A 13,901-nucleotide genomic window follows, 5' to 3' on the forward strand; every position below is an offset into this window, starting at 1 on the left:
CTTTTGAAATTTGACAGCGATAGGCAAAGTCAAGCCTTTGTGAGAGGAAGCCGTTCCTTGTCGGACAATACTATATCTTGTGATGCATCCTTGAATACCAGAAGGAAACACAGTTTGGATGGTGCCTTCAGTTCAATGGCAGAGCATCAGAGACAAAAGCAGGACTTCAAGCTTCCTACAAAAGGTAATCACATGCAGTGATTCTTGAGTATGTTTGATAGCTGCTGGGTGCTTACTTTAAATTATTAATGTAAATCTTTGAGTGCATGAAAACCGTTTTGTTCAAAAAAGTATGTCATTTTCTATCCATTTGTCAAGTTATCTTATTTCATGTAATGTTAGTCATAATTAGTAATAATCTTAGTAACTCGTTTTTCTCATGAGGTAATCTAGAAAGAATAGCCAACTTATTTAAATAAGTTTCAACTGGAACACATCAGGAGCTCAGCAACATACCCCAAATTACACCAAGAGGCTGATTTGGGTGTCTCAGGTTCAACTTCATAAATAAATGTTTATGAGGCTCCCCAATGGGTCAATAGGTAAATGTACTGTGAGGTCAGATACTAAGTCTTACTGAACAGGAAGGCTTGATACATGGTCAGCACTGAATTGGCTAATATCTGTTATAATGGCAGTGGGGGCACCACACAAGGCTTCCTCCAGCAAGGAATGGTTCCTGCCCTTGATCACTATGCAGTGACTCCTGCTGGAACGTGCATGTGTGCAAACATAGGGTGAAGGCATTATTGGGCTCTGCTGTGATGTCCCCAGCGCTAACTTACTGCCTAGGCTCACATATGTAGAATAGCCATTGATAAGAACATAAGAATTAGGAGCAGGAGTAGGCCATGCGGCCCCTCGAGCCTGCTCTGCCATTCAATAAGATCATGGCTGATCATCAACCTCAAGTCCACTTTCCCGCCCAATCCCCATATTCCATGATTCCCCTAGAGTCCAAAAATCTCGCTATTTCAGCCTTGAATATACTCAACGATTCAGCATCCACAGCCCTTTGGGATAGAGAATTCCAAAGATTCACAACCCTCTGAGTGATTCCTCCTCATCTCAGTCTTAAATGGCCGACCTCTTATCCTAAGACTATGCCCCCTATTTCTTGACTCTCCAGCCAGGGGAAACAACCTCTCAGCATCTCCCTTTTATGTAAAGTACCAGAAGGTAACAGAAGTACCAGCACTCATGGACCTTCCCTGTGAGTTTACTAATGGCCGGGCAAGAGCAACCACTCTCCGTGACATGCACATTTTTATTTCCAATCACAGAGTAAATAAATACGGCATTTTTCAACCTTAAGTTTGGGCAACCTTCAGAAGCATGAGGAAGTAACTAATCCCTCCACAAAGATTGTAGATAGCCACTAGCAGCTGTGGATGTTTTCAGCATGGCATTGATATAAAACAGACAGTACCCCAAGTAGTGTTCAGTAAGTAAGTTGTGATCTTTCTCACATAATTAAGCATAAACATGGCTTCATTCATCTCATTATAGAGAAAACAATAGAGCAATCACTCACTTATAGCAAGAATTATCAAATATTTAATGCCTAGCATTTTTGTCCACCTAAATTGAAGATTGAAATTCCATGTAAACATTTAGCTTCCAATTGAAATAACAGTGGATTCTCATTGCTGATGGGTTCATCTAGGTGAGCAGTGCAATTATTGAACTTTCAGTGGTCAGTAGGAGTCACACTATTCTAGTGCTTGGAAAGGACAACCAAGTGGCCTTTTCTGTTCCAAAGACAACTGTACCTTGTTGCTCCCTCCCACCTCTAGTTGATCAGGAGAAAAGCATGGCCTCTTTGAGGCTAGTCATTTAGATGAGGTGTACTGCATAACGTAAAGAGATGCACAGACAGTAACCTTGATGGGAACACCTAATGTCATGTAGCTTATCCCTCAATCACCACTTCAGATTGATAAACTTTCCTGAAGTCCTTCCCACCTCATTGTGCAAGATAAAAAGAAAGACTTGCATTTATATGGTGCTTTTCACGACCTCAGGTTACAGCCAATGAAGTACTCTTGAAGTGTAGTCACTGTTGTAGTGTAAGAAATGCAGCAATTGCACACAGCAAGCTCCCACAAACAGCAAGGTGATAATGACCAGATAATCTGTTTTTTAGTGATGTTGATTTAGAGATAAATATTGGCAAGTATCGGACACTGGGGCTAACACCCCTGCTCTTCTTCAAAATAGTGCTGTGTGATCTTTTACATCTACCCGAGAGAGATGGGTTGACACCTCACCTGAAAGACGGCACCTCCAACAGTGCAACACTCCCTCAGCACTGCACTGGAGTGTCAACCTAGATTTTTGTGCTCAAGTCTCTGGAGTGGGACTTGAACACACGATCTTCTGACGCAGAAGGCGAGAATGCTACCAACTGAGCCATGGCTGACACTCAAATTATTCAGCAGTGGCTTCTAGCGTGCAGAGATTTGTTCTGGTTCTCAGTTGTTTTTCTTTTTTTATGAGTCTTGCGTAATTGAAGCTCCTTTTTTTTATTCATTCATGAGATGTGGGCATCGCTGGCAAGGCCAGCATTTATTGCCCATCCCCAGTTGCCCTCGAGAAGGTGGTGGTGTGCCACCTTCTTGAACCACTGCAGTCCGTGTGGTGAAGGTACTCCCACCGTGCTGTTATGTAGGGAGTTCCAGGATTTTGACTCAGCAACGATGAAGGAACGGCGATATACTTCCAAGTCAGGGTGGTGTGTGACTTGGAGGGGAACTTGGAGGTGGTGCTGTTCCCATGCGCCTGCTGCCCTTGTCCTTCTATGTGGAAGAGGTCGCGGGTTTGGGAGGTGCTGCCGAAGAAGCCTTGGCGAGTTGCTGCAGTGCATCTTGTAGATGGCACACACTGCAGCCACGGTACGCTGATGGTGGAGGGAGTGAATGTTTAAAGTGGTGGACGGGGTGCGAATCAAGTGGGCTGGTTTGCCCTGGATGGTGTCGAGCTTCTTGAGTGTTGTTGGAGATGCACTCATCCAGGCAAGTGGAGAATATTCCATCATACTCCTTACTTGTGCCTTGTAGATGGTGGAAAGGCTTTGGGGAGTCAGGAGATGAGATGCTTGCTGCAGAATACCTAATCTCTGACCTGCTCCTGTTGCCACAGTATTTATGTGGCTGGTCCAGTTAAGTTTCTGGTTAATGGTGACCCCCAGGATGTTGATGGTGGTGGATTCGGTGCTGGTAATGATGTTGAATGTCAAGGGGCGGTGGTTAGACTCCCACTTGTTGGAGATAGTCATTGCCTGGCACTTGTGTGACGCAAATGTTACCTGCCACTTATCAGCCCAAGCCTGAATGTCGTCCAGGTCTTGTTGCATGCGGGCATAGATGCTTCATTACCTGATTGGAAGGCAAGTTTTTATGAACCTCTTCCCACATTTTCCTCAGCATTCTGTAATTTCCATTATTATCCATAGGCAAGTCATGCACCTGTCCATTTTATTACAAGGGTATTTTGATCTGGTACCTGATTGCTGTTTGTAGTTAAAAAGAAAGAAAGACTTGCATTTATATAGTGCCTTTCATGACCTCAGGATCCCAAAGTGTTTTACAGCCAATGAAGAACAGTCACTGATAATGACCAGATAATCTGCTTTTACTGATGTTGGTTCAGGGATAAATATTGCCCAGGACACCAGGAAGAACTCCGCTGCTCTTCTTCGAATAGTACCATGGGATCTTTTACATCCACCTGAGAGAGCAGATGGGGCCTTGGTTTAACGTCTCATCCGAAAGACGCACCTCTGACCGTGCAGCACTCCCTCAGTACGACACTTCGGTGTCAGCCTTGATTTTGTGCTCAAGTCTCTGGAGTGGGGCTTGAACTGAAACCCTTCTGACTCAGAGGCAAGAGTGCTACCACTGAGCCAGGGCTGATACTCCTGTCATATACCTACATTGTAGATGAGAAAAAGGGATACAGGGCCTTGGTGAGACCACACCTTGAGTATTGTGTGCAGTTTTGGTCGCCTTATCTGAGGAAGGATGTTCTTGCCATGGAGGGAGAGCAGCGAAGATTCACCAGGCTGATACCTGGGATGGCAGGAATGACGTATGAGGAGAGATTGGGTCGATTGGGCTTGTACTCACTGGAGTTTAGAAGAATGAGAGGGGATCTCATTGAAACTTATAAAATTCTAACAGGACTAGACAGACTAGATGTAGGAAGGATGTTCCCGATGGTCGGGGAGTCCAGAACCAGGGGTCACAGTCTAAGGATAAGGGGTAAGCCATTTAGGACAGAGATGAGGAGGAATTACTTCACCCAGGGAGTGGTGAACCTGTGGAATTCTCTACCACAGAAGGCAGTGGAGGCCAATTCATTAACTATATTCAAGAAGGAGTTGGAAATATTTCTTAAGGCTAAAGGGATTAAGGGATATGGGGAGAAGGCAGGGACAGGGTACTAAATTTGGATGATCAGCCATGATCTCGTTGAATGGCGGAGCAGGCTCGAGGGGCCGAATGGCCTACTCTTGCTCCTATCTTCTATGTATCTATGTAAATGGATTTTCAGAGATGTTATTATGCACATTTTTATATTTGCCTACAAGGAGGTGAAAATTCCTTCCATTGTCTTAATATTTTCCAATATCTATTTTCACTTTTAGAAAGCACCACACCCCTTAAAAGGTCACCCTGTCATAATCTGCCATTATTTGATTTGGTAAGTATGGGATTATTTAATTGGTGTCTTTTCAGCAACCCAAAGTACAAGTCAAAGTGCAATTAGTATTAAAAAGTCAATGCCCTAGTATTATTAGTAGTGATTAGGTGGTTCTGCCCATTGAAAACTGTTTATTTATTTAAGCATTCTGATTCAGAACATATATTTCTGCATGAGCTTTATTTGTCAATGCTACAGAATAGAATTTATGCCTTTTATCTGTAGCATTTCAAACGTTAATATTGCCAGGTCACATATCTTGTGAGGAACAATAATTAAGACAAAATACTATCTTAATGACACAGTTTTAGCCATTACCTCTGCAATCCACGTAATCAAGTGAAACACAAGAGTGCAGACTGAGTGCATATTTTATTTATAAACACCATCTACCTAGATCTAAACTGAAACTAGTACAAGTTACCTCAGGCTCTTAGACCCCGATTTGAACTCGAGGTGGGAGTCTGGCAGGTGGAGGTCGAATCGGGTGAGAGGGAGGCGTGAGGCACGGGGGATCTTAACTCTCGGGCCTCATCTGCATACCCCTCAGTCAGTCTCCCGCCCAAAACCAACATGAAGCAGTAGCTGGCCTCCGGGCCACTGCGGAATGTCAGGCAGCAGGAGGCCGTGACCAAGGACCAAAGGCACAGTCCTGGCACTCAAGTAAGTCGTCGGGAGGGAGTTCAGGAGGGCCTCACGATCAGGCAAGGCGTGGTGGGGGGGGAGGGAAGCCCAGGCAGGGGAAGACTAAACTTTCTTTGTGAAGCTCAGAGGAGCACTCCTGTTCCTCCTGGCCCCACAAGGAAAATAAACAACGTACCTTTTTGGGCCTATTCTGGACCAAACTCTTTCCGCTGGGTTGGCCTGGTGGAAAAGCCACGAGGGCTACCCATGCAGGCCTCTTGTTAAAATAGCAGTCGGGCCATAATGACATCATCAAATTTTGATCTGCATATTTAAAGAAGGACCCTGCCACTTGTTGCCTGGTGACCTTTCCGCCTGCTCAGAAGAGCAGGTTAAAATCAGAGCCTTCAGAAAGAGAATGGGATCTCGGCGGGTTGCTCCCATGGGCGATTTTAACTGCCCGCCCACCCACCCAGTTTCCGCTGGGCAGATAGGGTTAAGATTACCCCTTTAGTTAATTGGAGGCAACAGATAAATAAGTAACATTTACACTTATATAGCACCTTAACATGTTGAAACATCTGAAAGCACGTCACACAATTATTTTTGAATTGCAGTGACTATTTTTATGTAGGAAACAGAAAATGTGTATATAATTACAACAATCAGTCAGGAACAAATAGCTTAGTACTATAAATATCAGAAAATCTAATAGGTTAGTTTTGGTTTAAGCCTTTTTTGTCTCTCACCTGTACTTTTTCTGAAGGGGGCAGTTAAGCATCAATCACATTGGTGCGGGACTGGAGTCATATGTAGGCCAGAACGGGTAAGGATAACAGGTTTCCTTCCCTAAAGCACATTAGCGAACCAGTTGGGATTTTAACAACCATCTGACAGCTCCGTGGTCACTTTTTTTTTTAGACTTGTCTTCAGACTTATAAAGTGAATTAGATCATCAGACAAGGTTAAACCTCAAAAGGACAGCCAGCCGCCTGACACGGAGCCCCAGTAATGAGCTGCCCAATCAAAGTTCACAGATCATTTGCTTTCTTTAATAACTTTGAACAGAACTCAGGGACATATAAACGAAATTACTGATACCAGCTTTTTAATTTCCAGTATTTTAAAAACTGAATTCAAATTCTAAAAACTGCCACAGTGGGGTTAAACTCTCTTTCTCAGTATTATTGTCCGGGCCTCTGGATGACTAGTTCAGTAATATAGCCATCACATTACCGTACCTTATCTCATGGATAGAACAATGTAGTACTCGTTATAGGGCTGTGAGTCAATGATGCAGAGCTAGACAATATTCAGCTTTAAAGGGAATTCTGTCCTAATAGCAAGACATATTAATTTGCTTATTAACTGCAGTTGCATTAACTGCAATTTGTTATACCCATCAGGGGAGGATGAACAGGCTGGGTCTCTTTTCTCTTGAAAAAACAAGGCTGAGGGATGACCTATTAGAGGTCTATAAAATGATGAAAGGTTTTGATAGAGTAGATACAGAGAGAAGGTTTCCACTTGTGGGGAAGATCAAAACTAGAGGCCATCAATATAAGATAGTCACCAAGAAATCCAATCGGGAATTCAAAAGATACTTCTTTACCCAGAGAGGGGTAAGAACGTGGAACTCTCTACCACAGGGAGTGGTTGAAGCAAATAGTATAGATGCATTTAAAGGGAGGCTAGACAAGCATATGAGGGAGAATAGAGGGTTATGCTGATAGAGTTAGATGAGGAAAGACGGCAGGAGGCTCGAGTGGAGCATAAACGTCGGCATGGACTGGTTGGGCCGAATGGCCTGTTATTGTGCTGTATATCCTATGTAATCCTATGCGATTATAATTAATTCAATGCTACTCCTGATGATATTTATCCTTGATTCTAGCATCCCCAAAGAATATCTAATCAGTTGCATGGAACAATAGCAGTGGTGCGGGCTGGCACTGGACCTTACTGTACATCAGAGGAAGATATCGCTACACTACAACTGGGTGTGAAACACAAAGAGCAGAGACAGTATGAGTACGTAACATTTCATATTGCTACAGGTGGTTAATGATGACAGAAGCCGAATGCGTATTTTTATAAAAGTTTGGAAGAACTATTCAAATACTAACACTAGCAGTTTGATACAATTGAATGGCTTGCTAGGCCACTTCAGAGGTTAATCAATGTCTGTGTCAGTGTCTGCCACAGGAGACCAAAACAATGTCTGTACCTGCATAATATCAATGAGACTGAAATGCTGGAATGCACAAGTTTTAGGGGCAGCACTTAGAATAATAATATGTAAATAAATATGTTATCTGAATAATTCAAACTTAAAACTAGTTGGCCAGATGTCAACATAATATGCTTTCTTATCCTGATTACAGGGAGGCATATAATTGGTCTAAAGACAACAGAAAATATAGATACAGTACAGAGCAACCTGACACGATAAGGCAAAAACACGTTGGAGAAGAAAAGGATCCACCTGGTCTCTGTACAAAGACTATGGGAAGTGTTGGTGGACCAGTGGAGAAACCTCTGGATTTATCAGATTACAGTAAAAATAAGGAGCCATCTTGGTCCATTCAATTTGAGCCCAAGAAGCCAAGATTCAAAGAGCCAGAACAGAAGAAATGCACTCATGATAGTTTAGCAAGTGGAAATTCCCAGGACAATACACACTCTTATGAAACAGTCGCCAAGATGGTGAGTGTTGAACCATCCAGTAAAGATAAGGATAAGACACAGGTTGTGTCGAGCCCTAAAGGTGGATTAGAATTGAGTGGCAATGAAGACAAAGTGTACAAGAATTTGAACATTAAGGTGTGTTATCATGTTTTGTAATTAATAAAATATCAGTGCTATGGAATTACTGTTATCTTTATTTGTAAACATTACTGTTCAATATTGAACATATATATCTCATATCAGCAGTGGGAAAAAAGTCGATTGTAGCTGGCAATTATGGGTTAAATACCTTATGGTTCTCAAAAGTGTAATGTTAATCCTTGAGACTTAGAGAAACCCCAGTCACTTTTATTTTCTCTGTAGATTAAATAATAAAAGTGAATTAATGCAAGGAACTAGATACTAGGAAAACATTCTATTAAATTCTGCGGTTCAGACGCTGATTTGTTTTAACTTGTTTTTCCTACCTTTTGTGCTCGTCCCATCTAGTTGATTAACCCAAGGTAAATAAAGGTAAAGGAACACAACTTTGCATGACTTTAGAGTGGAAATTATTCTTGGCAATATTACCAGACGAGCACTTAAAGCCTTTGTCTGGCATTCCTGTATCCACTATTTAGCAGAGGCATTGAACCAATTAAAATAAAGGGTTATCAACTGCATTATTTGCATTTCCCCCTCGCCCTGCTCCATTAACGGGAGCTGCATCAGGATGTCAGTTCGGAACATGCAGCTCGCCGTATTTATGCTAATCTATAATGTGTCCTTTTCCCCCTGCAAAATAAACAATCATTTTTTAGCAAAAGTAAGCTAATTATAAAATATAAATGAAACACATGTGTTATTAGTGAAAGCTGAAAGGTACCCACTTCCGTGATTAATATTGTAACTTTCTAGGTTTGAATTAAAGAGAAAAATGTTACTGTAATAAAGACATACAGAGCCATAGCAACCGTCCCCTCAACACTTCCAACAGCTCAGTCTTTTATCATGCTGGACCATCTTCTAAGCTGCTTACACAAGGCTGTAAGCAGTGCAGAGTTGGGATTTTTTTAAATTATAGAGTCGCATTTGCAATCATATTGATGCCAAATATAACCATAAACAATGATGTACGTATATGCATCCTTTTAAAGTTCTCAAGGGAAACTGTCCATCACACAAACTATCTCACTTATGAGTCAATTACTAGTGAGTGCATTTTACCAGTTTTATGTTTACCCCAACCTTTTTACTGGCATCAGCAAAGGTCACATGGTATAACAGACCGAGTGCAATAAGAATGAGCATCTTGCTAAGAGTAAGCAATTAGCTTTTACAGATACTAGTATCCCACACAACTAAAATAAACAACAAAATATATTGTGCAGTTTGATACAATTTCATAGTTAGTCTTCTAAGTACGTACAATAACTGTAAACTGTATTGTGCTGTCCTATATGAACTATGCTGTATGAGCTGAGATGGAGGATCAGATACTCTGCTTGCAGGCACAATATGACAGCAATTCTAAACCCAGAGAGGCAGACGTCAATCCAAGAATTAGAATGAAACTATGTACTAAAAGACCCAAGACCAGGAGTGGCGGAAATCCAAGTGGTAAGAATATTGACCTCCAAAAACGAATAGAAATGTCAAACATGCAACTGTTGATTTCAGCTTCTATTTTGACTGTCAGGTGTAGAGAAAATTTTCTTTCTAAACCCATTTATGATTTTGCTATGCCGAGCTCTCAGACCAAATCTTTCCCTATAATGGAGTATCTAGACTGAAGAGTCAAAATAATATTGTTTCTCTGAGCTGGAGTCACTTGTGTATGGGGCTTCGTTATTATGGGTATACATCAGTCACATTAAATCATTCAAGTGAAATAAGTTTCTGAAGTGTTAAAGATTTTGAAATAGCAAGCATTGGATTAATAAATTGGCATTTGCTTAAAACTATTTCAATAATCAACTGTAATCCTCCAGGAAGACAGCTGTCCAATTTTCCTCGTAGACAGCAAAAACTGCAGATAGCCAAAATTCAAATTTGCTTTCTATTAAGTTAAAATATATCTATTATAAATTGCAGTGTGATTAACATACGCTTTTTTTTCCCCCTCAGTGGAGGTTCATCTCCAATTTTTGAACATACAGCCAGATGCACCTGATCCCCCTCAAAATGAGGTTAGTACAGAGGCTACGTCATGTAAATAGTTTGATCCACAAGTGAGGAAGTCCTCAGAACTCATAAGTGATAATGTTGTGAATGCGATGTAATGATCTTCCTCGCGTTTGGAATGTACTTGGTAGTTGTCTGGTCTTGGTTGAGTCAGCATATGCAGTCTAGCTGTACTCCGCCAACTCACCTGTAAGGGGTGAGGTCACTGGGCGAGCGCAACAGTGACATTACTCATTCAAATTCTTTAGTTTATGTTTACATAAGAACATAAGAACATAAGAAATAGGAGCAGGAGTAGGCCAATCGGCCCCTCGAGCCTGCTCCGCCATTCAATAAGATCATGGCTGATCTGATCCTAACCGCCAATCCACTATCACAGAACCATCTCCTGAATCTAACAGAATTAGACACACGAAATAGGAGCAGGATCAGGCTACACGGCCCCTGGGCCCGCTCCGCTACCCACAGGGCCATGACCGATCCGAACCTAGACTCATGTCCAAATTCCTGCCCGCTCCCCGTAACCTTTAATTCCCTTCTAGGAAACTGTCTATTTCTGTTTTAAATTTATGTAATGATGTAGCTTCTACAGCTTTTTGGGGCAGCATATTCCATGGACCTACCGCCCTCTGAGTGAAGTAGTTCCTCCTCATCTCAGTTTTGAAAGAGCAGCCCCTTATTCTAAGACTATGCCCCCTAGTTCTAGTTTCACCCATCATCGGGAACATCTTCCCTGCATCCACCCAATCCAACCCCTTCACAATCTTATATGTTTCAATAAGATCGCCTCTCATTCTTCTGAACTCCAATGAGTAGAGTCCCAATCTACTCAACCTCTCCTCATATGTCCATCCCCTCATCCCCGGGATTAACCGAGTGAACCTTCTTTGTACTGACTCGAGAGCAAGTATGTCTTTTCTTAAGTATGGACACCAAAACTGTACGCAGTATTCCAGGTGCGGTCTCACCAATACCTTGTACAACTGAAGCAATACCTCCCTATTTTTATATTCTATCCCCCTAGCAATGAAAGCCAACATTCCATTGGCCTTCTTGATCACTTGCGTCCAGTGAGCTTACTGTTACTATTTTGTCATCTAACTGGTTCCAGTCGACAATTGTTCGTGGGAAGACGCTGAACCTGTGTCTAGTTAAGTGATTTCATGGTGTCTTCTATTTATGTCGCAGGTTGAAATTTGAAGGTATAAACTAGTAAAAATATGTTCAAATTTAGAAACGTTTTGAATGTTAAACAGTGAAGATAGTTGATCTACTTTATAGGATGCTATATTGTAACACCGTAGCAATTATTATGACATTGAAAAAGCACAATGGGGGACGATTTTCCTCTTACTTACTTTGATATTAAATAATCACCTGGGCAGAGTTTGCAGAGGAAAATTGAACAGGGAAGATTACTTGCCTTTAACGGAGCCTGCCTAATTTTTTTTAATTAATTTTAATGGTTTGAAAATCAGGTGGACTCCATTACCAGCATGCAGTTCTCTCTTCCCAGTTTTCCTCAAAGCATCCCCGCTCAGCTTATTATTTAATGCCTAAGTTTAAGTGAAGAGCCAGTGCTCACGGAGAACAAAGAACAGGCATGGTCAGGGGATGGGCCGTGGGCTCAGGTAACTTTAACCTTGTAGCTTGGACTTGCAGTTAGGGATAAAAATGCACCCACTAGTAGAGCCAGGGGAGCTTAAACAGCAGAAGAGAGGAGACTGGGGGGAAAGAGAGCAAAGGATGGCAATGGATTGTCAAGGATGGTAAAGGAGCTCCCTAGGGAGCTGCCAGCACAGGAGTCATCTTGTCGCCGCAATTGTGACCATCTTCAAGAAAGGTGACAAGTCCGATTGTGGTAATTACAGAGGAGTTTCCCTGCTGTCTGCCACAGGGAAAGTCATCGCAAGAATCCTCCTCAATCGCCTTCTCCCAGTGGCCGAAGAGCTCCTCCCAGAGTCGCAATGTGGATTCCACCCACTAAGGGGCACAATGGACATGATCTTCACCGCACGTCAATTACAAGAGAAATGCAGGGAACAGCACCAACCACTGTACATGGCCTTCTTTGATCTCACAAAGGCCTTCGACACTGTCAACCGTGAGGGATTATGGAGTGTCCTCCTCAAATTCGGCTGCCCTCAAAAGTTTGTCACTATCCTCTGCCTGCTTCACGACAACATGCAAGCCATGATCCTGATCAATGGTTCCACCACAGACCCAATTCACATACGAACCGGGGTCAAGCAAGGCTGTGTCATCGCACCAACGCTCTTCACAATCTTCCTTGCTGCAATGCTCCAGCTCACCCTCAGTATGCTCCCCACTGGAGTGGAGCTAATTTACAGAACAAAAGGGAAACTGTTCAACCTCTGTCACCTTCAGTCCAGATCCAAGGTCGTCCCATCCTCTGTCGTCGAATTACAGTATGCAGACGATACTTGCGTCTGCGCTCACTCGGAGGTCGAACTCCAAACCATCATAAACACCTTCACCGAAGCATACGAGAGCATGGGCCTTACACTAAACATCCGTAAGACAAAGGTCCTCTACCAACCTGCCCCCACCACACAGTGCTGCCCCCCGATTATCAAAATCCATGACAAGGCCTTGGACAACGTGGACCACTTTCCATACCTCGGGAACCTACTGTCAACAAGGGCAGACGTCGACGACGAAGTCCAACACCGCCTTCAGTGTGCCAGTGCAGCCTTCGGTCGCCTGAGGAAGAGAGTGTTTGAAGACCAGGACCTCAAACCCGGCACTAAGCTCATGGTCTACAGGGCAGCAGTGATACCTGCCCTGCTGTATGCCTCAGAGACATGGACCATGTACAGCAGGCACCTCAAAGCACTGGAGAGGTACCACCAACGCTGCCTCCGCAAGATCCTGCAAATCCATTGGCAGGATAGGCGCACCAACGTCAGTGTTCTTGCTCAGGCCAACATCCCCAGCATCGAAGCTCTGACCACGCTCAATCAGCTCCGATGGATGGGTCACATTGTCCGCATGCCCGATACGAGACTCCCAAAACAAGCGCTCTACTCGGAGCTCCGGCACGGCAAGAGAGCCCCAGGTGGGCAGAGGAAATGCTTCAAGGACACCCTCATAGCCTCCTTGAAAAAGTGTAACATCCCCACCGACACCTGGGAATCCCTGGCCCAAGACCGCACAAAGTGGAGGAGAAGCATCCAAGAAGGCGCTGAACACCTCGAGACTCTTCGCCGGGAGCAAGCGGAAGCCAAGCGCAGGCAGCACAAGGAGCGCACGTCAACCCAAACACCCCACCCACTCGCCCCTTCAACCACCGTCTGCCCCACCTGTGACAGAGACTGTAGGTCCCGCACTGGACTCATCAGTCACCTGCGAGCTCATTTTTAATGTGGAAGCAAGTCATCCTCGGTTCCGAGGGACTGCCTAAGAAGAAGAAGATTTAATGCCTAAATGTAAAGAAGAAAATTTCCCTCACTGTTAGATGAGTCTTAACATTTTGGAAAAGGGGAATCAATTGTAGCGATACCCATTATGTCCTTGCCAATGGCTTATCCTTCCAGTGGGCAAATTCCGCCTCTCAATATCACTCAAGTAAAATTCCTCTGATCATTTCCTGTAACAACATGATAAATGTGTTTGTGATGATTTTGGGTCATGTTCTACAACAAAACGTATCTATGATTTTGTTAGAAATCCAAACAAAGGAGCTCTTTATGAAGACATTT

General features: G+C 43.2%; 1 protein-coding gene across 3 annotated transcripts in view; it reads left to right on the top strand.

The window, feature by feature from the left end:
• LOC147108792 (uncharacterized) overlaps positions 1 to 13,901 on the top strand; it is a 102,668-nt gene that overhangs the window by 30,759 nt on the left and 58,008 nt on the right. For all 3 annotated transcript variants that reach the window (XR_015080655.1, XM_086005628.1, XM_086005627.1), the window contains exons 8-13: positions 18 to 184; positions 4,649 to 4,704; positions 7,223 to 7,359; positions 7,713 to 8,151; positions 9,507 to 9,615; positions 10,123 to 10,184. Coding sequence is in view for 2 of the 3 variants with exons in the window: in XM_086005628.1 (XP_085861754.1) it covers positions 18 to 184; positions 4,649 to 4,704; positions 7,223 to 7,359; positions 7,713 to 8,151; positions 9,507 to 9,615; positions 10,123 to 10,184 (970 nt within the window). In the remaining variant the exon portion in view is untranslated. The remainder of the gene's footprint in view (positions 1 to 17; positions 185 to 4,648; positions 4,705 to 7,222; positions 7,360 to 7,712; positions 8,152 to 9,506; positions 9,616 to 10,122; positions 10,185 to 13,901) is intronic.

The sequence above is a fragment of the Somniosus microcephalus genome, chromosome 13, assembly GCF_052327205.1.
Source record: "Somniosus microcephalus isolate GS21.2 chromosome 13, FLI_Smic_1.0, whole genome shotgun sequence".
Classification (NCBI taxonomy): Eukaryota; Metazoa; Chordata; class Chondrichthyes; order Squaliformes; family Somniosidae; genus Somniosus; species Somniosus microcephalus.